This window comes from Pristis pectinata, unplaced genomic scaffold, assembly GCF_009764475.1.
Source record: "Pristis pectinata isolate sPriPec2 unplaced genomic scaffold, sPriPec2.1.pri scaffold_111_arrow_ctg1, whole genome shotgun sequence".
NCBI classification, from domain to species: Eukaryota; Metazoa; Chordata; class Chondrichthyes; order Rhinopristiformes; family Pristidae; genus Pristis; species Pristis pectinata.
This window is the reverse complement of record NW_026262461.1, coordinates 38,097-65,635: the sequence shown is the minus strand read 5'-3', so window position 1 is coordinate 65,635 and position 27,539 is coordinate 38,097. Positions and strand designations below refer to the sequence as shown.

The 27,539-nt window shown below is 59.7% G+C and overlaps 1 protein-coding gene and 1 non-coding gene across 5 annotated transcripts in view; both read left to right on the top strand.

Annotated features, from left to right (window-relative positions):
- Positions 1-27,539, top strand: part of LOC127567106 (chromodomain-helicase-DNA-binding protein 8-like) — a 60,716-nt gene that overhangs the window by 17,862 nt on the left and 15,315 nt on the right. For 2 of the 4 annotated variants that reach the window (XM_052009784.1, XM_052009783.1), the window contains 27 exons: positions 2,631-2,986; positions 3,863-3,980; positions 5,090-5,251; positions 6,694-6,762; positions 8,757-8,812; positions 9,743-9,860; positions 9,951-10,034; positions 10,800-10,937; positions 11,167-11,288; positions 12,083-12,326; positions 12,640-12,816; positions 15,488-15,631; positions 15,740-15,995; positions 16,312-16,522; positions 17,179-17,374; positions 17,485-17,652; positions 18,190-18,369; positions 18,456-18,566; positions 19,469-19,665; positions 22,016-22,215; positions 22,899-23,058; positions 23,421-23,510; positions 23,802-23,905; positions 24,746-24,875; positions 25,035-25,110; positions 26,537-26,612; positions 26,885-27,089. In XM_052009784.1, coding sequence (XP_051865744.1) covers positions 2,631-2,986; positions 3,863-3,980; positions 5,090-5,251; positions 6,694-6,762; positions 8,757-8,812; positions 9,743-9,860; positions 9,951-10,034; positions 10,800-10,937; positions 11,167-11,288; positions 12,083-12,326; positions 12,640-12,816; positions 15,488-15,631; positions 15,740-15,995; positions 16,312-16,522; positions 17,179-17,374; positions 17,485-17,652; positions 18,190-18,369; positions 18,456-18,566; positions 19,469-19,665; positions 22,016-22,215; positions 22,899-23,058; positions 23,421-23,510; positions 23,802-23,905; positions 24,746-24,875; positions 25,035-25,110; positions 26,537-26,612; positions 26,885-27,089 — 4,148 coding nt within the window. The remainder of the gene's footprint in view (positions 1-2,630; positions 2,987-3,862; positions 3,981-5,089; positions 5,252-6,693; positions 6,763-8,756; positions 8,813-9,742; positions 9,861-9,950; positions 10,035-10,799; positions 10,938-11,166; positions 11,289-12,082; positions 12,327-12,639; positions 12,817-15,487; positions 15,632-15,739; positions 15,996-16,311; positions 16,523-17,178; positions 17,375-17,484; positions 17,653-18,189; positions 18,370-18,455; positions 18,567-19,468; positions 19,666-22,015; positions 22,216-22,898; positions 23,059-23,420; positions 23,511-23,801; positions 23,906-24,745; positions 24,876-25,034; positions 25,111-26,536; positions 26,613-26,884; positions 27,090-27,539) is intronic. The other 2 variants (XM_052009780.1, XM_052009781.1) reach the window with 2 other exon arrangements.
- Positions 26,280-26,397, top strand: LOC127567108 (small nucleolar RNA U6-53/MBII-28). The gene has a single exon (XR_007955845.1). It is a non-coding gene; the product is annotated as a small nucleolar RNA U6-53/MBII-28 (small nucleolar RNA).

Below are 27,539 nucleotides of genomic sequence, written 5' to 3'. Positions count from 1 at the left end.
GTTTATTATTGTCAATTGTACCGAGGTAGAGTGAAAAACTTGTCTTGCGCGTGGTTCGTACAGATCAATTCATTACACAGAACATCGAGATAGCACAGGGTAAAAACAACGACAGAATGCAGAGTAGTGTCACAGCTACAGGGAAGTGCAGTGCAGGCAGACAAACAAAAAGGTGCAAAGTTAAACAAGGTAGACTGTGAGGTCAAGAGTCCGTCTAATCGTGCAGGGGCTTATTCTGGCTGGAGGTCGGTGACCAGTGGTGTTCCACAGGGATCTGTACTGGGACCTTTGCTGTCTGTGATGTATAGAAATGACCTGGATGGAAACTTGGATGGGTGGGGTGGTAAGTTCACAGACGATACAACGATCGGTGGTGTTGTGGACGGTGTAGAAGGTTGCCCAAGGATACAGCAGGATATGGATCAGTTACAGATACGGGCAGAGAAACGGCAGATGGAGTTTAATCCGGGCGAGTGTGAGGTGTTGCACTTTGGGAGGTCAGATGTAAGGGGACAGGACACAGTTAATGGCAGGACCCTTAACAGTGTTGGAGTACAGAGGGATCTTGGGGTCCAAGTCCACAGCTCCCTGAAAGTGGCCGTACAGGTTGACAGGGCGGTAAAGAAGGTGCATGACCCGCTTGCTTTCATTGGTCGGGGCGTCGAGTACAAGAGTCGGGAAGTCACGTTGCAGCTGTATAAAACTCTGGTCAGGTCGCACTTGGAGCATTGTGTGCAGTTCTGGTCGCCCCGTTACAGGAAGGGTGCGGGGACTTTGGAGAGGGTGTGGGAGAGGTTCACCAAGACGCTGCCCGGATTAGAGGGCGTGAGCTATAAGGAGAGGTTGGACAGATTTGGGTTGTTCCCTCTGGAGCGGCGGAGGCTGAGGGGAGACCTGATAGGAGTTTATAAGATAATGAGAAGCACAGAGAGAGTGAGTGGTCGGAGTCAGGAGTCTCTTTCCCGGGGTGGAAATGTTAAATATTGGAAGGCATGGGCTTAAATTGAAAGTTTCAACACGATGCTTAGGGCAAGTTATTTTGTTTTGACACAGACTGGGCGTCCCTGCAATAGGCTGCCAGGGAGGGTGTTGGAAGCAGATGTGGTCGTGATGTTTATCAGGCATTTAGACAGGCGCGTGAAGAGGCAGGGAGTGGGCGGACACGGACCACGTGCGGGCAGTTTCATTTGACCTCATGGTCGGCGCAGATGATGTGGGCTGAAGGGCCTGTTCCTTGCTGTGCCGTTCCACAGCCCAGTAACAGTTGAGGGGCTGCAGTGATGGGGGGAGGGAAGGTAAAACCGTCTCTATCGCCAGAGTAACAAGTGAAATGGGAGTAACTGGGGTGGAAGGAACTGGCACTCCCGGGACCTGTTATTCTATATATAAACCCTCCGAACCCCCTGGATCAGACCCCAGCCTGTAACCCACTCCCGGGGACCTGTTATTCTATATATAAACCCTCCGAACCCCCTGGATCAGACCCCAGCCTGTAACCCACTCCCGGGGACCTGTTATTCTATATATAAACCCCCCGAACCCCTGGATCAGACCCCAGCCTGTAACCCACTCCCGGGGACCTGTTATTCTATATATAAACCCCCCGAACCCCTGGATCAGACCCCAGCCTGTAACCCACTCCCGGGGACCTGTTATTCTATATATAAACCCCCCGAACCCCTGGATCAGATCCCAGCCTGAGACCCACTCCCGGGGACCTGTTATTCTATATATAAACTCCCCGAACCCCTGGATCAGATCCCAGCCTGTAACCCACTCCCGGGGACCTGTTATTCTGTATATAAACCTCCTGAACCCCTGGATCAGATCCCAGCCTGTGACCCACTCCCAGGGACCTACCTGTTATTCTATATATAAACCCCCCGAACCGCTGGATCAGACCCCAGCCTGTGACCCACTCCCAGGGACCTGTTATTCTATATATAAACCCCCCGAACCCCTGGATCAGACCCCAGCCTGTAACCCACTCCCAGGGACCTGTTATTCTATATATAAACCCCGCAAACCCCTGGATCAGATCCCAGCCTGTAACCCACTCCCGGGGAGCTGTTGTTCTATATATAAACCCCTGAACCCCTGGATCAGATCCCAGCCTGTAACCCGCTCCCGGGGACCTGTTATTCTATATATAAACCCCCCGAACCGCTGGATCAGACCCCAGCCTGTGACCCACTCCCAGGGACCTGTTATTCTATATATAAGCCCCCCGAACCCCTGGATCAGACCCCAGCCTGTAACCCACTCCCGGGGACCTGTTATTCTATATATAAACCCCCCGAACCCCTGGATCAGATCCCAGCCTGTAACCCACTCCCAGGGACCTGTTATTCTATATATAAACCCCGCAAACCCCTGGATCAGATCCCAGCCTGTAACCCACTCCCGGGGAGCTGTTGTTCTATATATAAACCCCTGAACCCCTGGATCAGATCCCAGCTTGTAATCCACTCCCGGGGACCTGTTATTCTAAATATAAACCCCCCGAACCCTTGGATCAGACCCCAGCCTGTAACCCGCTCCCGGGGAGCTGTTATTCTATATATAAACCCCCTGGATCAGACCCCACTGTTCCCTTCCTGTGCTGAAGCCTTCTCTCCCCGTGTTTGCAGCCGGTGCAGCCCCAGGTCTCGGTGCCCACGGTGTCGGTGGTGACGGCCCAGGTGACCGGGGTGGTGAACGAGCAGCAACGCAAGCTGGAGCACCAGAAGAAGCAGGAGAAAGCCAACCGCATCGTGGCGGAGGCCATCGCCCGGGCCAAGGCCCGTGGGGAGCAGAACATCCCGCGGGTGCTGGCCCATGGAGAACTGAGTGGCAAGGCCCTGGGCTCCGAGGCCGAGGACAAGAAGAGGAAGAAGAAGGCAGCCTCCCGCCCCAAGGAAGCCGACGGCAAGAAGTCCAGGTCCTCCTCTTCCTCCAAAGCCGGCTCCTCCTCGTCCGCCAAGGGCAAGGGCAAGTCCAAGCTCAGGTGAGGGCACTTCCTGTCTTCCCGTCCCACTCCTGCTCCTGTTCACCTCTCCGCGTCCGCGACACTCCCTCAAGGGGTACAGGGTCACTGTTCCCCGAAAGTGGGGTCACAGGTAGACAGGGCGGTGAAGAAGGCGTTCGGCACGCTGGCCTTCACCGGTCAGGGCACTGAGGACAGGAGTCGGGAGGTGATGTCGCAGTTGTACAGGACGTCGGTGAGGCCGCACTTGGAGAACTGTGTTCAGTTCTGGTCGCCCTGCTGTGGGAAAGATGCCGTCGAGCTGGGAAAGAGCACAGAGGGAGATTTACGAGGATGTTGCCGGGACTCGAGGGACTGAGTTACGGAGAGAGGTTGGGACTTTATTCCTTGGAGTGCGGGAGACTGAGGGGTGACCTTACGGAGGTGTATAAAATGACAAGGGGCATCGATTGGGTGAATTCGCACAGCCTGTTCCCCAGGGAAAGGGAACCAAAAACCAGGGGGCAGAGGTTTAAGATGAGAGGGGAAAGATTTAAAAGGGGCAACTCCTTCACTCAGAGGGTGGTCCGTGTGTGGAACGAGCTGCCAGAGGGAGTGGGTGAGGCAGGGACAGGTCCGTGGGTGGGGAAGGTTCAGAGAGGTACGGGCCAAACGCGGGCAGGTGGAACTAGCTCGGGTCGGCATGGACCTGTTGGGCTGAAGGGCCTGTTTCCATGCTGTATGACACTGCGACTATAAAATGGGAGCTGGAGTGGACTAGCCCGCCTCTCGCGCCGGCTGTCTCCCCTCTCTCCCTCCCTCCCTCCCTCCCTGCCATCGTGGTTTGATGGCAGAGAGTGGGTCAGGCATAGATCGTACAGTCCAGTGCTGACCAGTTGCACCCCCTGTCCCCTCCAGCACCATCACGCCCGTGATTGGCAAGAAGCGGAAAAAGACCGGATCGTCGGAGGAGAACTCGGACGTGGAGCGCTCACCGGCGCAGTCCTCGAAGGACGACGAGGAGACTGCCACTCAGGTGGGGTGGGGGGGGGGTGGGTTATCGTTCGGGGAAACACGGCCCACAGCCCAGAGGAGGGAAGGGGCTGGGCAGTTTTCTCCAGGCTAACGTCACCTTCTCTCTGTCCCTGTAATGCAATGATTCCATATACAAGCCCCACCCCCCCCCCCCCCCCCCAAACCCCTGGATCAGATCCCAGCCTGTAACCCACTCCTGGGGATCTGTTATTCTATATATAAACCCCCCGAACCCCTGGATCAGATCCCAGCCTGTAACCCACTCCCGGGGACCTGTTATTCTATATATAAACCCCCCGAACCCCTGGATCAGATCCCAGCCTGTAACCCGCTCCCGGGGACCTGTTATTCTATATATAAACCCCCCCGAACCCCTGGGTCAGATCCCAGTCTGTAACCCACTCCCGAGGACCTGTTATTCTCTATATAAACCCCACTGAACCCCTGGGTCAGATTCCAGCCTGTAACCCACTCCCGGGGACTTGTTATTCTATATATAAACCCCCCCGAACCCCTGGGTTAGATCCCACTCTGTAACCCACTCCCGGGACCTGTTATTCTCTATATAAACCCCCCGAACCACTGGATCAGATCCCAGCCTGTAACCCCCTCCCGGGGACCTGTTATTCTCTATATAAACCCCCCGAACCCCTGGGTCAGATCTCAGCCTGTAACCCACTCCCGGGGACCTGTTATTCTCTATATAAACCCCAATGAACACCTGGGTCAGATTCCAGCCTGTAACCCGCTCCCGGGGACCTGTTATTCTATATATAAACCCCCCCCCCGAACCCCTGGGTCAGATTCCAGCCTGTAACCCACTCCCGGGGACCTGTTATTCTATATATAAACCCCCCCGAACCCCTGGGTTAGATCCCAGTCTGTAACCTGCTCCTTAGCTCCTGTTGTTTTATATTAAATATATTGGAAAGTCAAAGTGGAGTTTATTGAGAGGAGGGAAGGTTCTCCGTCCTCTGCGGGTCAGGCAGCATCTCTCGATGGTTGACCTGGCTCCGTACGTCGTGCTAACCCTGGCCCTCTCCAGCCCTTGGCCCCTCGCCTCCCCCAACTGCTGTACGCCAGCCCTACCTTCCTGTCTCTGGGTTTCAGAAGCGGCGTTCCAACAGGCAGGTGAAGAGGAAGAAGTACACAGAAGACCTGGACCTGAAGATCACGGACGACGAGGACGAGGAGGTGGACGTGATGGGCCCGGTGAAGATGCCGCCCATCATAGATGTGGACACCAGCCTGCAGACCATGCAGCTGTTTGTGGTGAGCGTGGCCACGTGCCCTCGCGTGGGTGGGAGGTGGCGCCTCTGTGGGGTAGGGTTAAGAGTTGTGTACAGTCCCGGGCATCACACGGGAGTATTGAGGAACACAGGCTGTAGCTGTCGTATCCCTGAAGACGGCAGTGCAGGTGGATAAGGAGGCGTGCAGGACATTTTCCTTTGTTGCCCAGGGCATCGAACGTCAGAGCAGGGAGGCGATGGTGCAGCGTTACGAGACATTGGTCAGAGCACCGCTGGAGGACTGCGTGCAGTTCCGGTCACCACACCGCCGGTGCGGAGGAGGTCCCCCAGGAATGGAGGGCTGCAGAGGTTGGATCGGCTGCGTTTGTTCTCAGTGGAACGCAGGCTTCATAAAATTATGAGGGGTGCAAGGTGGAGTCTCTCTTCCCCAGGGCAGGGGAGTGTAGAAGTCGAGGGCGTAGGTTTAAGGTGAGAGGGGAGGGTGTTAAAGGAGATCTGAGGGGTGGGTGGTCCACACAGAGGGTGGTGGGTATCTGGGACGAGCTGCTGGGGGAGGTGGTGGAGGCAGGAACGATTGCAGCGTTTGAACGGATTGGAGGGTATGTGCTGTAAGCAGAGGTTGGACAAACTAGGGGTGTTTCCTCTGGAGCGGTGGAGGCCGAGGGGAGACCTGATGGAGGTTTATAGAATTGTGAGAGGCATGGATAGGGTGGACGGTCAGTCTCTTACCCCCGGGTGGAAATGTCCAATACCAGAGATCATGCTTTCCTCATGCAGAGAGTGGTAGGTGCCTGGAGTGCACTGCCTGAGGGAGTGGAGGAGGCAGAGAGACTCTCGCAACGTTTGGGTGAGCACCTGAATCACTGAGGCAGAGAAGGCTACGGACTCGGTGCCTGGAAGTGGGATTGGTGTGGATGGGGACCTTGGGGTTGACATGGACCAGTTGGGCCGAAGGGCCTGTGTCTGTGCTGTATGACTCTGACATGGGATATTCAGCCCAACAGCCCACCCTCAGTCCATCTCCTCTTTCTCTCCCCCCCACTGATCCTGTTTCCAGCCCCCATCACCCATTTTCCATCCACCTGCCATAAACCTCCTCCCTAACGACTCCTGGTCTCACCTCCTTATCAAGAGTCCTTGCTGCTTACCTCCCTCCCTCCTGCCTCTGTCTCCACCTCCCCTCTCCTGCCACCATCTACCTTTTGTCTGCTTCCACCTCCCACCTGCTGGCCTCGATACTGGGCTAGGAGAAGCGCAGAGGTGTTCAGGCCTAATTCGGGCAGATGGGAATGACGTAGAGAGGCATCCCGGCCAGCATGGATTAGGTGGGCTGAAGAGCCTGTCCCCGTGCTGTACCATCCTATGACCCGACGCTTGGTGGACCGTCAGGAGGGGGTGGGGGAAGTGAATTCGCTCAACGCGACAGGTTTTCCACTGAAGTGCCATCTCGTCCCTCTCTGTCAGGAAAACCCCAGTGAGGAAGACGCTGCCATCGTGGATAAGATCCTCTCGTTCAGAGTGGCAAAGAAAGAGGTGGGTGTGTCTCGTTACCTGGTTCACTGCAGTGCTACTATCTAGGCAGAGAGGCGATCATCCAGCCACGAGGAAAGGGTCAGTTAGACAACCCCGCCTCAGGTTTTTTTTTCCTGCTTGGGTTTTTAATCAAGTACCCTTGCCCATAGATATGCTTTTCACTGCCCTCTCCAGCACAGAAACCGCAGAATCTTCTACCGACAATAACGGGGCAACTCCCCCAGCCTGCGCCCCAAACCGCAGAATCGTCTACTGACAATAACGGGGCAACTCCCCCAGCCTGCGCCCCAAACCGCAGAATCTTCTACCGACAATAACGGGGCAACTCCCCCAGCCTGCGCCCCAAACCGCAGAATCTTCTACTGACAATAGCGGGGCAACTCCCCCAGCCTGCGCCCCAAACCGCAGAATCTTCTACTGACAATAGCGGGGCAACTCCCCCAGCCTGCGCCCCAAACCGCAGAATCTTCTACCGACAATAGCGGGGCAACTCCCCCAGCCTGCGCCCCAAACCGCAGAATCTTCTACTGACAATAGCGGGGCAACTCCCCCAGCCTGCGCCCCAAACCGCAGAATCTTCTACTGACAATAGCGGGGCAACTCCCCCAGCCTGCGCCCCAAACCGCAGAATCTTCTACTGACAATAGCGGGGCAACTCCCCCAGCCTGCGCCCCAAACCGCAGAATCTTCTACTGACAATAGCGGGGCAACTCCCCCAGCCTGCGCCCCAAACCGCAGAATCTTCTACCGACAATAGCGGGGCAACTCCCCCAGCCTGCGCCCCAAACCGCAGAATCTTCTACTGACAATAGCGGGGCAACTCCCCCAGCCTGCGCCCCAAACCGCAGAATCTTCTACCGACAATAGCGGGGCAACTCCCCCAGCCTGCGCCCCAAACCGCAGAATCTTCTACCGACAATAGCGGGGCAACTCCCCCAGCCTGCGCCCCAAACCGCAGAATCTTCTACTGACAATAGCGGGGTAATTCTGCCTGTGAACTGACCTCATGGTTCAGTGAGCATGTAAGACCTCTAGAAGAACATCAGTGGGCATCGAGGGGAAAACACTCTCGAAGCTGGAGTCAGGCCTTCGAGGAAGGTGGTTGGAGGTCGATCACCCTGAGCGCCAGGGCATCCCTACAGGAGTTCCTCAGGGCAGTGTCCTGGGCCCAACCATCTCCAGCTGCTTCATCGGTGACCGTCCTTCTGTCAGAGGGTCAGGGGTGGGGGTGACAGAACAGTTCAACTCCACTTGCACCTTTTCAGCAAATGAAGCAGCCGGCGGACTAGACCGTGCAGACAGACCTGGGCAACATTCCGGCACGGCCTGATCGGTGGCAAGGAACGTCTGTGTCTCAAACATGCCAGGCAGTGAGATATCTCCAACTGGAGAGAGCCTGACTGCCTCCCGACGAGTTCCCTGCAGTTAGCATCCTGGTTTGGGGGGGGGGGGCAGCGAGGCGGTGGGGTGCTGGCTATCAGCTCCTAACACCACAAGGCTCTTCCACGTCTGGGGTGTGAGGGAACACTCCCCACCAGGTGTGTGGGGTTAGTCCGTGCACTCCACATCCACCACATTACCCCTTCCCCCATCTACAAGCTCGAGGTGTGAGGGAACACCTCCTGCTGGGTGGGAGTGACCCCAACAATTTGCAGGACAGAGCAGCCGCTCGATTGGTACCCCACCCGCCCCCGAAACACCCCCTCCCTCCAGCACCGGCCCACGGTGGCCGCGTTATGCACCGTACACAAAATAGTCTTCAAAAGCAGGAGCACTGCGTCTTCAAGGCCGTGATGATTGTTCGTCGTCCAGAGGTGAGCTCGGCTCGGTGGGATCTCACCGGCCCAGCTGGCCGGCAGAGGTTTGGGGGTGTCTCAAGGTTTGGGAGTGTCCCAAGGGTTGGGCTCTGCAGGGAAGTGTGTGCTTCCTCCCTGCCTGCTTCCCAGCACCACTCCGGGAGACGGTGGCTAACTGTGACCCTTTACTTCCCGCAGGTGTATGCGGGCCAGTATGTGGAGGTGGAGGAGTTCTACGTCAAGTACAAGAACTAGTGAGTCCCTCCCTCCCTTCTCACTGTCCCTCCCCCAACGTGGCGCTCCCTCACACAGCACGGCGCTTCATCACAGCATGGCGCTCCCTCAGTCCCTCCCCCAACGTGGCGCTCCCTCACACAGCACGGCGCTTCCTCACAGCATGGCGCTCCCTCAGTCCCTCCCCCAACGTGGTGCTCCCTCACACAGCGTGGTGCTCCCTCACACAGCATGGTGCTCCCTCACTCCCTCCCTCCCTCCTCACCGTCCCTCCCCCAATGTGGCACTCCCTCACACAGCATGGTGCTCCCTCACTCCCTCCCTCCTCACCGTCCCTCCCCCAACGTGGTGCTCCCTCACACAGCATGGTGCTCCCTCACTCCCTCCCTCCCTCCTCACCGTCCCTCCCCCAATGTGGCACTCCCTCACACAGCATGGTGCTCCCTCACTCCCTCCCTCCTCACCGTCCCTCCCCCAACATGGCGCTCCCTCACGGTGCTCCCTCACTCCCTCCCTCCTCACCGTCCCTCCCCCAACGTGGTGCTCCCTCACACAGCACGGCGCTCCCTCAGTCCTGCGCCGCTCCCTCAGTCCTGCGCCACTCCCTCCCTCTGCCCTTGCTGCCCCTCCTACCACAGTTCTTCCTCCTGTGGTTCCCCCCCCCCCCCAACAGCGCGCACTATCCCCGGTGCAGCCAGTTCCTCAGCCGGAGCCTGTGTTCCAGCTCTTACCTGCACTGTGAGTGGGCCGCCCCCTCCCTCTGTCCTTGCTGCACCCTCCCGTGGCACCCCCCTCTCCCCGGTGCGGCCAGTTCCTCAGCCGGTGCCTGTGTTCCAGCTCCTGCCTGCACTGTGAGTGGCCCGCCCCCTCCCTCTGTCCTTGCCGCACCCTCCCGCGGCACCCCCCTCTCCCCAGTGCGGCCAGTTCCTCAGCTGGTGCCTGTGTTCCAGCTCTTACCTGCACTGTGAGTGGGCCAACCTGCAGCAGCTGGAGAAGGACAAGCGGATTCACCAGAAGATCAAACGCTTCAAGGCCAAGATGGCTCAGATGAGGCACATCTTCCACGAGGTGGGTACCTCCAGCTGCCCGCTCCCTACTCCCCGGCCCCCTCCCTCCCGCCGATCTCTCTCACTCCCAACCCTCCCTCTCTCCCCCCAGGATGAGGACCCCTTCAACCCAGACTACATCGAGGTCGATCGCCTGCTGGAGGAGTCGCACAGCGTGGACAAGGATAATGGGGAGGTGAGGAGACGCGGGAGGGGGTTACAGGAAGGGAGCGGGAAGTCTGCTGTCGAGAACGAAGGCAGTTCAAGGCTTTCTCTGGGCTGCGGGAGGGGCAGCGAGGAGGGTGTGGGGGGCAGGGGCAAGTTGTGGGAAGGGGCAGAGAGCAGTACAAGTACATGGTCCCTTGAGAGTGGGGTCACAGGTGGACAGGGCGGTGAAGAAGGCGTTCGGCACGCTGGCCTTCACCGGTCAGGGCACTGAGGACAGGAGTCGGGAGGTGACGTCGCAGTTGTACAGGACGTCGGTGAGGCCGCACTTGGAGAACTGCGTTCAGTTCTGGTCGCCCTGCTGTGGGGAAGATGCCGTCGAGCTGGGAAAGAGCACAGAGGGAGATTTACGAGGATGTTGCCGGGACTCGAGGGACTGAGTTACGGAGAGAGGTCGGGCAGGTTGGGACTTTATTCCCTGGAGTGTGAGGGGGGACCTTACAGAGGTGTATAAACCCACGAGGGGCATCGATAGGGTGAATGCACACAGTCTGTTCCTCAGGGTCGGGGAATCAAGAACCAGAGGGCACGGGTTTAAGGTGAGGGGGGGAGATTTAATGGGGACCCGAGGGGCAACTTCCTCATCCAGAGGGTGGTCCGTGTGTGGAACGAGCTGCCAGAGGAAGTGGGTGAGCAGTGAGTGCCGCGCTGTGGGGAGGGGGGTGTGAGGAGGGAGGGGGGCCCGCGTTGCGGGGAGGGGTCTGCGCCCTCTCCTGATGCCCTGCTCCCTCCACAGCCAGTGGTCTACTACCTGGTGAAGTGGTGCTCCCTACCCTACGAGGACAGCACCTGGGAGCTGAAGGAGGACGTGGACGAGGCCAAGATCGAGGAGTTCGAGCGGCTGCAGGCACGGAAGCCCAGGCTGGCCCATGTGGTGAGCATTCTGTGCACCCCCCCCCTCCCCTTGGGCTGAGCGTCCTCCTGACCCACCCCCCACCACCCCCCCCCCCCCCCACACTCCTCCAACCCCTCGCCTCCCCTTGGGCTGAGACTCCCACCCCCACCCCTCCCCTCCGCTCCCCTCGGGCTGAATGTCCTCCTGACCCCCCCCTCCCCACCCCTCGGGCTGAGCCTCCTCCGACCCTCCGTTCACTGCCCCGCAGGAGCGCCCACCAGCCAAGGCGTGGAAGAAGCTGGACCTGTTCCGGGAGTACAAGAACAACAACCAGCTCCGCGAGTACCAGCTCGAGGGCGTCAACTGGCTGCTCTTCAACTGGTACAACAGGTGGGTGGGTGGGAGGGAGCCCGGGAAGTGCGACCCCTCCGCAACATGAAGCGGTGTGGGGGCCGGACGGGGTGACGGAGACGGAGGGGGGCAGAGGAGGGAGGGGGTGACGGAGATGGGGAGGAGTGTAGAGGAGGGAGTGGGTGATGGGTACAGTGTGGGAGCCGGAGGGGGTGACGGAGACAGTGGGGGGTGTAGGGGAGGGAGGGGGTCACGGAGACAGGGCGGGGTGTAGGGGAGGGGGTCACAGAGACGGTGCAGGGGAGGGGTATGGGAGGGGGTGATGGGGAGGGATGTGGGGGGGGGAGGGAGGGGGTGCCAGGGAGGGGTGGGAGGGGGTGATGGGGAGGGGTGTAGGGGAGGGTGACGGAGATGGGGAGGGGTGTGGGGGTGGGAAGGGGTCACGGAGACGGAGAGGTGTGGGGGAGGGAGGGGGTGACGGGCAGGTGTGGGGGAGGGGGGGTGACGGGGAGGGGTGTAGGTGAGGGAGGGGGTGATGGGGAGGAGAGTGGTGTTGGGGAGGGAGGGTGGTGACGGGGAGGGGTGTTGGGGAGGGAGGGGGTGACGGGTGGGGGTGATGGGTGGGTGTGGGGGAGGGAGGGGGTGACGGGGAGGGGTGCAGGGGACGGAGGGGCTGAAGGAGAGGGGTGTGGTGTGGGGGAGGGGGTGACGGGCAGGGGTGCGGTGTCGGGGAGTGACGGGGCGGTGTGCGGGGGAGGGAGGGGGTGATGGGGAGGGGTGAGGGGGTTGGGGAGAGACTCTGGTGCTGACGATCCCACCCTGCCCCACCACAGACAGAACTGCATCCTGGCTGACGAGATGGGCCTGGGGAAGACCATCCAGTCCATCACGTTCCTGGAGGAGGTGTACTCCGCCGGGATCCAGGGCCCCTTCCTGGTCATCGCCCCCCTCTCCACCATCACCAACTGGGAGAGGGAGTTCAGCACCTGGACAGACATGAACGCCATCGTCTACCACGGCAGCCTGGTGAGCCGGCAGATGATCCAGCAGTACGAGATGTACTTCCGTGACTCCAAGGTACCCGATTTCTCCCCCACGCCCCCCCTCCGCCCCCCCGCCCTCCCCCCTGCCCCCCCTTGCTCTCCCTCGCCCTCCCCTCTGCCCCCTCCCCCCCGCTTCCCCCTCGTCCCCTGCTCCCCTCTCGCCCCCTTGCCCCCCCCACTCCCCCCTCGCCCATCTTACCACCTCCCCTCACCCTCCATGATCCTCCCCTCTCCCCCGCCCTCCACGCTCCTCCTTTCCTCCTCCATTCCCCCCCCCCCCCCCCACCAACCCCCCAAGGGTCTCTTTTTGCCGGTGTCCATAACTCTTCCTCTCCCTCCTGCCCCAGGGCCACTTCATCCCGGGGGCTTACCGCTTCGACGCACTGATCACCACCTTCGAGATGATCCTGTCGGACTGCCCGGAGCTGCGGGAGATCGCCTGGCGCTGTGTGATCATCGACGAGGCTCACAGGCTCAAGAACCGTAACTGCAAGCTGCTGGAGGGCCTGAAGCTGATGGAGCTGGTAGGGGCTGCCTGCTGACCCGCTCCCAATGCCAGGGAGGGGACTGTGGTCCCGTGGAAAAAGGCATAAAGGTCGCATGGACATGATGGGCTGAAGGGCCTTGTTCTGTGCTGTACATTTATGACTCTGACTTAACACCCGGGGACTCTGCCCCCACCTCCCTCTGCTCTCCAACCTGGGGACTTTGCCCCCCACCTCCCTGTGAGGAAGAGGGTTCCAGAGACTTAACAGGAAACATCTACCCTTGTTTCCATCTGAAATGGACGTCCCCGTGTGGTTGACCAGTGACCCCTGGTTCTAGGTTCTCCCACATCCTCTCCACACCCACCCTTACTCGTCCCCCTGGGGACGGGCACCTTCCCATCCGTTCCCCTCTCCCTCTTTGAACATAAGCCCAGCCTGTCCGACCTTCCCCGTGGGACATCCCACCCACTCCAGTTGTAGGTCCCGTAAGTCACCTGTGAACATTTTCCAACGCATGCATCCTTCCTTAAAGAAGGAGACCGATTCTGTCCGCGTTATCTTGATGTGGTCTCACCAGCTCCTGGCATAACCAGAGCACAACCTCCCGACTTGTAGCCAGTGTGGAGGCGGGTACGTGTGACCCTTGGGTGCCTGGTGGTGACGGGCCACGGGGGCAGAGACAATGGGCTTCCTCCCATGAGGCCTGGTACTGACCTCCACTGCTTTTCACACTTGTTCTGGGGATGTGGGCTTTGCAAGCGTAGCTCACCTTTAATTTCCCAACCTTAGTTAGAACACAGGAACAGGCCCTTTAGCCGAACACGATGCCAAATTCAACTCATCCCTTCTGCCTGCACATGGTCCATCTCCCTCCACTCCTTACACATCCATGGGCCTGTCTATCAGCCTCTTAAACCCCTCTATTGTATCTGCCTCCACCCCCACCCCTGGCAGCACATTCCAGGCACCCACCACTCTCTGTGTAAAAACAACCTGCCCCGCACATCTCCTTTGGACTTACCCCCTCTCACCAGAAATGCATGCCGTCTATGACATGGGGGAAAAAGGTACTGTCTGTCTATCTATGCCTCTCATAATTTTACAAACTTCTATCAGTGCCCTGAGAAGGTGGTGGTGAGCTGCCTTCTCGAACCGCTGCAGCCCTTGAGATGTGGGTGCACCCCCAGTGCTGTTAGGGAGTTCTAGGACTTTGACCCAGTGACGGTGAAGGAACGGCGATGTATGAAGAAGGCATATGGTGTATTGTCCTTCATCAATCGTGGAATTGAATTTAGGAGCCGAGAGGTATTGTTGCAGCTATATAGGACCCTGGTCAGACCCCACTTGGAGTACTGTGCTCAGTTCTGGTCGCCTCACTACAGGAAGGATGTGGAAGCCATAGAGAGGGTGCAGAGGAGATTTACAAGGATGTTGCCTGGATTGGGGAACATGCCTTATGAAAACAGGTTGAGTGAACTCGGCCTTTCCTCCTTGGAGCGACGGAGGATGAGGGGGGACCTGATAGAGGTGTATAAGATGATGAGAGGCATTGATCATGTGGATAGTCAGAGGCTTTTCCTCAGGGCTGAAATGGTTGCCACAAGAGGACACAGGTTTAAGGTGCTGGGGAGTAGACATAGAGGAGATGTCAGGGGTGAGTTTTTTACTCAGAGAGTGGTGAGTGCGTGGAACGGGCTGCCGGCAACGGTGGTGGAGGCGGATATGATAGGGTCGTTTAAGAGACTGTTGGATAGGTACATGGAGCTGAGTAAAATAGAGGGCTATGGGTAAGCCTAGTAATTTCTAGGGTAGGGACATGTTCGGCACAGCTTTGTGGGCCGAAGGGCCTGAATTGTGCTGTAGGTTTTCTATGTTTCTATGTATCTCCGAGTGTGGGGCTCGGAGGGGAACCTCCAGGGGGGGTGTTCCCCGTGCCTTTGCTGCCCTTGTCCTACTGGTAGAGGGGGTGGGGTTGGAAGGTGCTGCCTGAGGAGTCTCGGTGAGTTGCTGCAGTGCATCCTGTAGATGGTCCACACTGCTGCTGTGTGTGGGTGGTGGGGTGAGTGAGTGGGTGTGGATGGGGGGCCTGTCAGGTGGGCTGCTGTGTCCTGGATGGTGTCGAGCTTCTTGAGTCAAAGTCAAGTTCATTGTTATGTGCACAAGTCCATGTGTGCACAGGTGCAATGAAAAACTTACCTGCAGCAGCATCACAGGCACAGAGCATCAGATAAGCAGCATTTGCAAAAAAACAAAAGTTACACACAATTTTTACAAGAAAGAACACAATTAGAACCAAAAAACATAAAGCCCACTGCAATACAAAGTGGTCCCAGTGTTGCTGCACTGAGGCAGTGATCAAGGGTTGTGCCGGTTGGTTCAAGAACTGAATGGGTGAAGGGAAGTTGTTGTCCCTGAACCTGGTGGTGTGGGGACTTAAGGCTTCTGTACCTCCTGCCCGGTGGGAGCTGCGAGAGGATGGAACGGCCCGGATGGTGGGGGTCTCTGATGGTGGACGTTGCCTTCCTGAGGCAGTGCCTCCAGTAGATACTCCTGATGGTGGGGAGGGATGTGCCCATGATGTATTGGGCTGGGTCTACTGCTCTCTGCAGCTTCTCGTGTTCCTGTACATTGGAATCACTGTTCCGGACTGCGATGGCGCTTGTGACTGGTTGCACTGTTGCTGAGGCTGTGTTGGTCCAACCCACAGGAGCACAAGGTCCTCCTGACCGGGACGCCCCTGCAGAACACAGTGGAGGAGCTCTTCAGCCTGCTGAACTTTCTGGAGCCCTCGCAGTTCCCGCTGGAGTCGGCCTTCCTGCAGGAGTTCGGGGACCTGAAGACAGAGGAGCAGGTAGGGAGGAGGAGGAGAGGGAAACGCGGGCGCGCGTGGGGCGATCGTCCCCTGCCCACAACCCCACCACCCGGCTCACCGCCCTGCCTTATCCCCTTCCCCCGACAGGTGCAGAAGCTCCAGGCCCTGCTCAAGCCCATGATGTTGCGGCGCCTGAAGGAAGACGTGGAGAAGAACCTGGCGCCCAAGGAGGAGACCATCATCGAGGTGGAGCTGACCAACATCCAGAAGAAGTACTACCGGGCCATCCTGGAGCGCAACTTCACCTTCCTGGCCAAGGGCGCGGGCCAGGCCAACGTGCCCAACCTTCTCAACACCATGATGGAACTGCGCAAGTGTTGCAACCACCCCTACCTCATCAACGGTGGGTGGAGGGGAGCGAGGGGAGGGCCAGGGGCTCGGGAGGCTTGTATATCGGATAACAGACCCCCGGGAGTGGACTACAGGCTGGAATCTGATCCAGGGCTCGGGGGGCTTGTATATCAGTGGGTTATGGGCTGGGGTCGGGTCTCTGGGGGTGGGTTACGGGCTGGGGTTGGGTCTCCGGGGGTGGGTTACGGGCTGGGGTTGGGTCTCCGGGGGTGGGTTACGGGCTGGGGTCAGGTCTCCGGGGGTGGGTTACGGGCTGGGGTTGGAGCGAGCTGTCCCTGATGTTACTCACACCCTGCTCTGTCCCACAGGAGCGGAGGAGAAGATCCTGGGTGAGTTCCGGGAGATCCACGATCCCACGGCGCTGGATTTCCACCTGCAGGCCATGATCCAGTCGGCGGGGAAGCTGGTGCTGATCGACAAGCTGCTGCCCAAGCTGAAGGCCGGCGGCCACAAGGTGCTCATCTTCTCCCAGATGGTGCGCTGCCTCGACATCCTCGAGGACTACCTCATCCAGAAGAGGTGAGGGGACTTCCCGCCCAGGGTCCCGCCGCCTGTGTCCCAGCCCCTGAGCGGCCCCAGGGCGCTGCCTCATGCGGGGCCCCTCTGCTCTCTGGGGCGAAGCCAGGGTGAGGGGGGTGTGTTGAAGGGGTTGGAGTGGGTCAGTCACTGAGGCGGCAGACAGATGGAGTGACAGGGCCTGGGCGGTGTGGCAGGATTGGGAGCTGCAGAGAGGGAGGGAGGAGGTGAGGGGGGTCATGGGGAGGAGGGGCGTGGGGATGCGGGGAGAGGGAGGGTGTGGGGGGTGTCATAGAGCGGGAGTGTGTGTGGGGGTCGTGGAAAGGGGGTGGGGGTCACGGGGAGAGGGGGCTGTGTGGGGTCATGGAAAGGGAGGTGGGATCACGGGGAGAGGGAGGGGCACGGTGGATTACAGAGTGGGAGTGGTGGCGGGGAGAGGGAGGGGTGTGGGGTCACGGGGAGGGGGAGTGGCAGGAAGAGGGATGGGTGAGGTGGGTTATGCCAAGGGGAGGACGTGGTGGGGAGAGGGAGGGGTGTGGTGGCTAGAGGGGGTCGGAGATGGGGAGGGGTGTAGCCTTCCGCCCCCCCCCCCCAACCCACCCCACCCCACCCCACCCAGGCGGTGACCCTCACCACCCCCACCTTGCCTCCCTCCCCAGGTACCTGTACGAGCGGATCGACGGGCGGGTGAGGGGGAACCTGCGGCAGGCCGCCATCGACCGGTTCAGCAAGCCAGACTCGGACCGCTTCGTGTTCCTGCTGTGCACGCGGGCAGGCGGTCTGGGCATCAACCTGACCGCTGCCGACACCTGCATCATCTTTGACTCCGACTGGAACCCCCAGAACGACCTGCAGGTAGTGCAGCGCGGAGGGGAGGGAGGGGATGGCAGGGCCCCTTGGGAGGGGTGGTGTCCGCGCGCGCCTCTGTCCGCCCCGTCTCTCACCCTCTCCCTCCCCTGCTTCAGGCCCAGGCTCGCTGTCATCGGATTGGACAGAGCAAGGCGGTGAAGGTGTACCGCCTCATCACCCGTAACTCCTACGAGAGGGAGATGTTCGACAAGGCCAGCCTGAAGCTGGGCCTGGACAAGGCAGTGCTGCAGTCAATGAGTGGCCGAGAGAACAACGTCAATGGGGTGAGTCCGTCCCCGCTCCTGTGCTAATGGTTAACGCATTGGGAGATGTTTGGAGAAGGTTTACGGGACCCAGACCTGGAGTGGGTGGGTGGTCCCATGGGGAAGGGTCGGACAGGCTGGGCTTGTGTTCGAAGAGGGAGAGGGGACCAGATGGGAAGGTGCCTGTCCCTGAGGGGACGGGACAGGGTGGGTGTGGAGAGGATGTGGGAGAACCTAGAACCAGGGGTCACTAGTCAACCACACGGGGACGTCCGTTTCAGACGGAAGTGAGGGGAGATGTTTCCTGGAGTCTCTGGAACCCTCTTTCTCACAGGGAGGTGGGAGTAGAGTTCCCGGGTCAGAGGGAGGTGGGGGCTGGAGTCCCTGGGAGGGAGGTGGGAGCAGAGTCCCTGGGTTAGCTCGGACGTGGACGTGGGGAGCAGGTTTGAGGTCCTGATTGTCTTCAGGATGTGAGGGTGGCAGAGAGATGTGCTAGGGTGGACGGACGTCAGCTGGCCATCTCCTCCCCACTCTCAGCCTCCCGTCCCTTCCCCACAGATCCAGCAGTTCTCCAAGAAGGAGATCGAGGACCTCCTGCGCAAGGGTGCGTATGGCGCCATCATGGACGAGGAGGACGAGGGCTCCAAGTTCTGTGAGGAGGACATTGACCAGATCCTGTCGCGTAGGACCACCACCATCACCATCGAGACGGAGGGCAAGGGCTCCACGTTCGCCAAGGTGAGCACTGGCCTCAGGATCTCCAGGGCCCCGCTGTTACTGTCCCTTGGCGCGCTCTTCACCTGTTGCTGCCCGTTCTGTTGCAGGCCAGCTTCGTGGCCACCGGGAACAGGACGGACATCTCCTTGGACGACCCCAACTTCTGGCAGAAGTGGGCCAAGAAGGCCGACATCGACCTGGACATGGTCAACCGCAGGGTGAGGGTCGCGGTCGGTCCCGTCCTATATCCTCCCTCACTCACACCACCCTCGGAGGTCTCTGCTGCCCCCCCACCAACCCCCCCCCCCCCCCCCCCGATTCCCAACGCTTTGTCGTCCTCTCCCCATTCCCTTGGCTCTGCCACTGGCTACTGTGCCTTCAGCTGCCCAGACCCCGAGCTCTGGAACTCCCTCCCTCCCTCCACAATTGGTTGCCTGAGCACCCTTCCCGTACCAGACTGGCCCACCAACGTGCAGATGCTGAGCAGGGCGACGAGGACTAACCTGCCGGAGCTTGCTCTACCGTCTCACGCGAACGTGGCTGAGCCGACTGTAACCCCCGATTTTCCCCCTTCCCGCCAACCCCCGGTAACCTTTCATCCCTTCTCTTCCATAATCCATCCCCCTCTGCCATATCGTAGAGTCACCCAGCAGGGAAGCGGGCCCAACCAGTCCGTGCCAGCCAAGATTCCCATCTAAGTCAGTCCCATCTGCCCACGTTTGGCCTGTATCCCTCTGAACCTTCCCCATCCACGGACCTGTCTGAGTGTCTGTTAAATGTTGTTGATGTTCCTGCCTCACTCACTCCCTCTGGCAGCTTGTTCCACAAACGGACCACTCTCTGGGTGAGGAAGTTGCCCCTCAGGTCCCCATTAAATCTCTCCCCTCTTACCTTAAACCTGTGCCCTCTAGTTCTTGATTCCCCGACCCTGGGGAACAGACTGTGCGCATTCACCCTATCGATGCCCCTCGTGGGTTTATATACCTCTGTAGGGTCCCCCCTCAGTCTCCTATGCTCCAGGGAATAAAGTTCCAACCTGTCCCTATAAGTCCTGGCAGCATCCTCGTAAATCTACCGAGATCTCTCTCCATGACTGGCGCCCCTCCCGTCACCTCCGCAGAACAACCTGGTGATCGACACTCCGCGCGTCCGCAAGCAGACCCGGCCCTTCAACACCACCAAGGACGACGACGTGGAGTTCTCGGAGATGGACAGTGACAGCGATGAGCGCCCTAAGTCCCGCAGGTCCCATGAGCGCCGGCACGGTTACGGGCGCACCGAGTGCTTCAGGGTGGAGAAGAACCTGCTGGTCTATGGGTGAGCCTGTGACGTCCTCCTCGCCCGAGGAGGAGGGAACAACGCGGGAGGGAGGGCCATCTTTCAGATTGTATTGCAAAGCCATGTCCTCTGTCCCTTTGGTCAAGAGGGGAAATGGGGATAGTCCTGGGAGCTATAGACCAGAGAGACTCGTGTCAGTGGTAGGGAAATTGGTGCAGAGAATTCTTGACCACAGGATTCATAAGAACATGGGAAATGGGAGCAGGAGTCGGCCATCTGGCCCATCGAGCCTGCTCCTCCATTCAATAAGATCATGGCTGATCTGGCTGTGGACTCAGATCCACTTACCTGCCTTTTCCCCATAACCCTTAATTCCCCTACTCTGCAAAAAATCTATCCAACTGTGTTTTAAATATATTTAATGAGGTAGCTTCTACTGCTTCCCCGGGCAGAAAATTCCACAGATTTACCACTCTCTGGGAAAAGCAGTTTCGCCTCATCTCCGTCCTAAATTTGCTCCCTCAAATCTTGAGGCTATGTCTCCTAGTTCTAGTCTCACCTACCAGTGGAAACAATCTTCATGCCTCTATCTTATAGAAATTATGAAAGGGATAGATAAGGTCCCCTCTCATTCTGAATTTTAGCAAACATAGTCCCAGGCGACGCAACCTCTCCTCATAGGCTAACCCCCTCATCTCCGGAGTCAACCTGGTGAATCTCCTCTGCACCGCCTCCAAAGCCAGTATATCTTTCAAGTAAGGAGACCAGAACTGCACGCAGTACTCCAGGTGCAGCATCACCAGTACCCTGTACAGTTGCAACATAACCTCCCTGCTCTTAAATTCAGTCCATGCAGCAATGAGCATTTGGAAAACCTTGGCCTAATTAGGGACAGTCAGCATGGCTTTGTGCAGGGCAAGTTGTCTTACTAGAGAAAGGGTCCTGACCCAAAACGTTGACCACCTGTTTTTCTCCACGGATGCTGCCTAGCCTGCTGTGTTCCTCCAGCATCATAGTGTTTTTCATTGTGCCTTACTAACGACGGAGATTTTCGAGGGGATGACGAGGGTGATTGGCGAAGGTAGAGCTGTGGATTTCAGTAAGGTGTTTGACAAGGTCCCATGTGGGAGGCTCATCCAGAAGATGAAGATGATGGGATCCACAGTGACTTGGCCGTTTGGATCCAGAACTGGTTTGTCCACAGAAGACAAAGGGTGGTGGTCGATGGGACTTATTCTGGCTGGAGGCCAGTGGGCAGTGGTGTTCTGCGGGGATCTGTACTGGGACCTCTGCTGTCTGTGATGTATGGAAATGACCTGGATGAAAACGTGGATGGGTGGGGTGGTAAGTTCACAGACGATACAACGATCGGTGGTGTTGTGGACGGTGTAGAAGGTTGCCCAAGGATACAGCGGGATATGGATCAGTTACAGATACGGGCAGAGAAACGGCAGATGGAGTTTAATCCGGGCAAGTGTGAGGTGTTGCACTTTGGGAGGTCAGATGTAAAGGGGACAGGACACAGTTAATGACAGGACCCTTAACAGTTTTGGTGTGCAGAGGGATCCTGGGGTCCACAACCACAGCTCCCTGAAAGTGGCCGCACAGGTCGACGGGGCAGTAAAGAAGGCGTACGGCCCGCTCGCCTTTATTAGTCAAGGCAATGAGTTCAAGAGTCAGGAAGCTATGTTGCAGCATCTGACCAGAGTTTTCAGTTCTGGTTGCCCCGTTACAGGAAGGGTGCGGGAGCTTTGGAGAGGGTGCAGAAGAGGTTCACCAGGATGCTGCCAGGATTGGAGAGTATTATCTATAAGGACAAACTTGGGTTGTTTTCTCTGGAGCGGCGGAGGCTGAGGGGAGATCTGATGGAGGTTTATAAGATGACGAGAGGCACAGAGAGAGTAGACAGCCGGTATCTTTTCCCCAGGGTGGAAATGTCCGATGCCAGAGGGCGTGGGTTTAAGGTGAGGGGGGAAAATTGACAGGAGATGTGTGGGGCAGGTTTTTTTTACACAGAGCGGTGGGTGCCTGGAATGTGCTGCCAGGGGTGTGGGTGGAGGCAGATATGATAGAGAGGTTTGAGAGGCTGTTGGGTAGGCACGTGGATGTGCAGGGAATGGAGGGAGACAGACACCGTGCAGGGAGAAGGGATTTGGTGTGATTAGCGTAAATCCAGCACTATTCCTGTGCTGTACAGTTCTACGTTCCATGTCCCTCCAAAGATCAGAGGTCTTTGACCAGCAGGGGGGTGGGTGCACTTGACTGGGAGCATTGAGTACAGTTTCCTCAGTTGCGGTGGTCTGGCTCCTTCGCTGGGGGTGTGGGGAGGGGCAGCGGGGAGCTCTCGAGCAGCGTGGTGACCTTGTTTCTCCCCCTCCTCCTCCTGCAGCTGGGGTCGGTGGAAGGACATCCTGGCCCATGGGCGTTTCAAACGGCGGATGATGGAGAGAGACGTGGAGGTGATCTGCCGCACCATCCTGGTCTACTGCCTGCTGCACTACCGCGGGGACGAGAAGATCAAGGGCTTCATCTGGGACCTCATCACGCCCACCGAGAACGGACAGACCAAGGAGCTGCAGAACCACTCCGGTACTTGGTCAGACCCACACCAGGAGCACTGCGCATGGTTCCCGTCTCCCTGTCCCTGGCTCAGACCCACACCGGGAGCACCGTGCACGGTTCCCGTCTCCGTATCCCGGGGACAGACCAACACCGGGAGCACCGTGCACGGTTCCCGTCTCCCTATCCCTGGGTCAGACCCACACCAGGAGCACCGTGCACGGTTCCCATCTCCCTATCCCTGGGTCAGACCCACACCAGGAGCACCGTGCACGGCTCCCGTCTCCCTATCCCTGGGTCAGACCCACACCAGGAGCACCGTGCACGGTTCCCTTCTCCGTATTTTCCACCCTGGGTCAGACCAACACCGGGAGCACCGTGCACAGTTCCCGTCTCCGTATCCCTGGGTCACACCTACACCAGGTCAGACCAACACCGGGAGCACTGTGCATGGTTCCCATCTCCGTATTTCCCCCCCCCCCCCCCACCCCGGGTCAGACCCACACCGGGAGCACCGTGCACGGTTCCCATCTCCCTGTCCTTGGGTCAGACCCACACTGGGAGCACCGTGCATGGTTCCCATCTCCCTGTCCCTGGGTCAGACCCACACTGGGAGAGGTGTGCGGCACAGTCCGACTGGGAGGTGCTGGTTCTTTACTGGGGACTGTGAGTGATGTACTGACGCTGGGAATCACCCCCCCTTCTGTCCCCAGGGCTGTCGGCCCCTGTTCCCCGGGGTCGGAAGGGGAAGAAGGTCAAGAGCCAGAGCAGCTCGTTCGATGTGCAGAAGGCTGACTGGATCCGCAAGTGTAACCCCGATATCCTCCTCCAGGACGACAGCTACAAGAAGCATCTCAAACACCACTGCAACAAGTAGGCCAGGGGTGGGGACCCTGCGGGGCTGTGGGAGGGCAGGGCCTGCACATCAGTCTGACCTCTGTCTGGCCCCCTCCCTCTCCTCCCTGGCCCCCTCCCACTCCTCCCTCTCCCTCCACCTCCATCCCCCCTCTCTGCCCCCTCCCTGTCTGGCTCTCTCCCCCCTCACTCTCTCACTCCTCTCTCCCCCCTCCTCCCTCTCTCCCTAACCCCTCCCCTCTCTCCCCCCTCCTCCCTCTCTCCCTACCCCCTCCCCTCTCACCCCTCTCTCCCCCCTCCTCCCTCTCTCCCTACTCCCTCCCCCCTCACCTCTCTCTCCCCCCTCTCTGACCCCTCTCCCTACTGCCTTGTTTCCGCAGGGTGCTGCTCAGGGTCCGAATGCTCTACTACCTGAAGCAGGAGGTGATCGGGGACCAGTCAGACAGGGTGCTGGATGGAGCGGACACCAAGTGAGTCCCACCTCTTCCCCCTCCCTCTCCTCGGCTGAGACTCCCTCCCTCTCCGAGACCAACCCTCCGACGACAAAACACCCCCATCCTTACCCCCCCCCCCCCATCTGCTGAGACCACCCTCTGCTCTTCAGTGGAACCCCTTCCCTGCCAAGACACCCTTGCTCTCTCTCCCCCTGTGCTACCACCCCCCCACTCTTTGATGGGACCCCTGCCCAGCCAAGACACCCTCGCGCTCTCCCCCTCTCTGCTGAGGACCACCCCTCACCACTCTCTCTCCCTCTGCCGCAGTGACATCGATGTGTGGATCCCAGAGGTGGACGGGATGGAGGTCCCTGCTGAGTGGTGGGACGTGGAGGCAGACAAATCGCTGCTGATCGGGGTCTTCAAACACGGTGAGTGACGGCCCCCCCCCCTCCCCCACGTCCCTGAGATTTATCCGTTCCACCATTTCTGATTCCTGCCCCGTAGCTGCACTGTTACAGGGTGTCCCTTCAGCTGCCCGGGCACAGCTCTGCAACAAGGGGAGGTGGCGCGGAAGGAGGGAGCGCCAGGAGGAGGGAGCACGGCACTGCGAGTAATTGTGCTCATCATACCCAATCCCCTCCCCCTCTCTCTCCCCCCTCCCCCCTCCCAACTCCGTCTCTCTCTCCCCCCTCACTCTCCCCCCTCACTCTCTCTCCCCCCCTCACTCTCTCTCCCCCCCTCACTCTCTCTCCCCCCTCACTCTCTCTCCCCCCCTCACTCTCTCTCTCCCCCCTCACTCTCTCTCCCCCCCCTCACTCTCTCTCCCCCCCCTCACTCTCTCTCCCCCCCTCACTCTCTCTCCCCCCCTCACTCTCTCTCCCCCCCTCACTCTCTCTCCCCCCCTCACTCTCTCTCCCCCCCTCACTCTCTCTCCCCCCCTCACTCTCTCTCCCCCCCTCACTCTCTCTCCCCCCCTCACTCTCTCTCCCCCCCTCACTCTCTCTCCCCCCCTCACTCTCTCTCCCCCCCTCACTCTCTCTCCCCCCCTCACTCTCTCTCCCCCCCTCACTCTCTCTCCCCCCCCTCACTCTCTCTCCCCCCCCACTCTCTCTCCCCCCCCTCACTCTCTCTCCCCCCCCTCACTCTCTCTCCCCCCCCCTCACTCTCTCTCCCCCCCCTCACTCTCTCCTCCCCCCCCCTCACTCTCTCTCCCCCCCCCTCCCTCACTCTCTCTCCCCCCCCCCCCTCCCTCACTCTCTCTCCCCCAGGTTACGAGAAGTACAACACCATGCGAGCTGACCCTGCCCTCTGCTTCCTGGAGCAGGTGGGGCGCCCAGATGAGAAAGCCATCGCTGCGGAGCAGAGGGGGACCGACATGTTTGGCGACCTCGGTGACGGGTAGGGAACCCACGAGTGACCCCAGGCCTCCACCCAGTCCCCTGCCCGTCCCCCCACCGCCCTCCTCTCCCCCGCCCCAGATCCTGTCACTCCAGTTCACTCGGAGTCCGAGTGTCCGTGAGATCCCAGCCTGGCTCAGGTCGGTGTTGTTTCTTCCAGCGGAGACTTCGACAGGGACTTGGAGGATCCGGAGTACAAGCCCATCATTCTGGGGAGGGAGCATCGCGAGGACGACGTGAGTTCTGGCCCCCACTTGCAGCTGGGGGGGTGGGGCAGGGCTGGGAGGGAGTGACAGCCAGCTGGAGTGGACCATGAGACACTGGTCAGTGTACAGGGGTCTCCCCGAGAGAGAGGGACTGAGGGACACGGGTCAGTGTACAGATCTCCCCCTGAGGGAGAGGGACTGAGGGACACCGGTCAGTGTACAGATCTCCTCCTGAGAGAGAGGGACTGAGAGACACTGGTCAGTGTACAGATCTCCCCCTGAGAGAGAGGGACTGAGACACACCGGTCAGTGTACAGATCTACCCCTGAGGGAGAGGGACTGAGAGACACTGGTCAGTGTACAGATCACCCCTTGAGGGAGAGGTGGACTGAGGGACACGGGTCAGTGTACAGATCTCCCCCTGAGGGAGAGGGACTGAGGGACACCGGTCAGTGTACAGATCTCCTCCTGAGAGAGAGAGGGACTGAGGGACACCGGTCAGTGTACAGATCTCCCCCTGAGGGAGAGGGACTGAGGGACACCGGTCAGTGTACAGATCTCCTCCTGAGAGAGAGAGGGTCTGAGGGACACCGGTCAGTGTACAGATCTCCCCCTGAGGGACACCGGTCAGTGTACAGATCTCCCCCTGAGGGAGAGGGACTGAGACACACTGGTCAGTGTACAGATCACCCCTTGAGGGAGAGGGACTGAGGGACACGGGTCAGTGTACAGATCTCCCCCTGAGGGAGAGGGACTGAGGGACACCGGTCAGTGTACAGATCTCCTCCTGAGAGAGAGAGAGGGACTGAGGGACACCGGTCAGTGTACAGATCTCCCCCTGAGGGAGAGGGACTGAGGGACACCGGTCAGTGTACAGATCTCCTCCTGAGAGAGAGAGGGTCTGAGCGACACCGGTCAGTGTACAGATCTCCCCCTGAGGGACACCGGTCAGTGTACAGATCTCCCCCTGAGAGAGGTGGACTGAGAGACACCGGTCAGTGTACAGATCTCCCCCTGAGGGAGAGGGACTGAGGGACACCGGTCAGTGTACAGATCTCCCCCTGAGGGAGAGGGACTGAGGGACACCGGTCAGTGTACAGATCTCCCCCTGAGGGAGCTGTTTGTGTGTTCGGAGGGGAGAGACACTCCCCCTTGCTGGTCTGCCCTGTGTGGGTGGGAGTTGAGCTGCTCCTGGGATCTGCCGATGATGAGTTGCCATGCTAATACCGATACACCAGGCTGGCTCTTTGCCATCAGCTCTGGGTGTAGGTGCGTTGAACACTCCTTCTCGACACGGTGTGTGGAGAGCTGAGGCAGAGAGAACTCGAGGCCGGTTAATTACTGGGGGTGGAGGGGTGGGTGGGGGCAAGCAGTGGTCCCTGCAGTGACCCTGAGTGAGGGTGGACCCTCCTCTGTCACGGTTGGCCCCTCGCTAGGATGTCCGTTCTTTGCTCAGGCTGACGGGATGGCGATGGACGAAGATATCTCGGTGGATGGGGACGATGGGGAGACACGCAAAGATGTCTTAATGGGTGAGTGTGTCCGCGATTCACCGTCATAACCCATGGCTCCATGGCCCCGTGTCGGTCCCCACACTGATCCCACTGCCCTGCTCCCTCCCCACAGCTCCGTGTTAGTCCCCGCACCGATCCCGCTGCCCCGCTCCCTCCCCGCACCGATCCCACTTCCTCGCTCCCTCCCCACAGCCCCATGTCGGTCCCCGGACCACCCCCCACTCCCTGTCCCACGGTGAGGACTGCCCTCCAGTGCCCCCCCTCACCCTCTGCCTCTGCGTCACCCCCAGGAGCAGGCTTCCACAGCCAGTGCCGTTACTGGCCCACGCCCTCGGTGCTGACGGCGCGGCTGCGGCGCCTGGTGACCGCCTACCAGCGCAGCTACAAGCAGGAGCAGCAGAAGATGGAGGCGGCTGAGAAGGGCGACCGCAAGAGGCGGCGCTGTGAGGCGGCCTTCAAGCTGAAAGAAATCGCAAGGCGAGAAAGGCAGCAAAAGTAAGCGCGCGGTGAGGGGGGAGGAGGTAGGCGAGGGGCGGGGAGGGAGGAGGTAGGCGAGGGGCAGGAGGGGGAGGAGGTAGGCGATGGGCGGGGAGGAGGTAGGCGAGGGGAGGGAGGTGGTAGGCGAGGGGCGGGGATGGAGGTAGGCGAGGGGCGAGGGGGAGGTAGGCGAGGGGAGGGAGGAGGTAGGCGAGGGGCGGGGGAGGGAGGAGGTAGGCGAGGGGCGGGGAGAGGGAGGAGGTAGGCGAGGGGCGGGAGAGGGAGGAGGTAGGCGAGGGGCGGGAGGGGGAGGAGGTAGGCGAGGGGCGGGAGGGGGAGGAGGTAGGCGAGGGGAGGGGGAGGAGGTAGGCGAGGGGCGGGGAGGGGGAGGAGGTAGGCGAGGGGAGGGAGGTGGTGGGCGAGGGGGAGGTAGGCGAGGGGCGGGAGGTGGTAGGCGAGGGGCGGGGC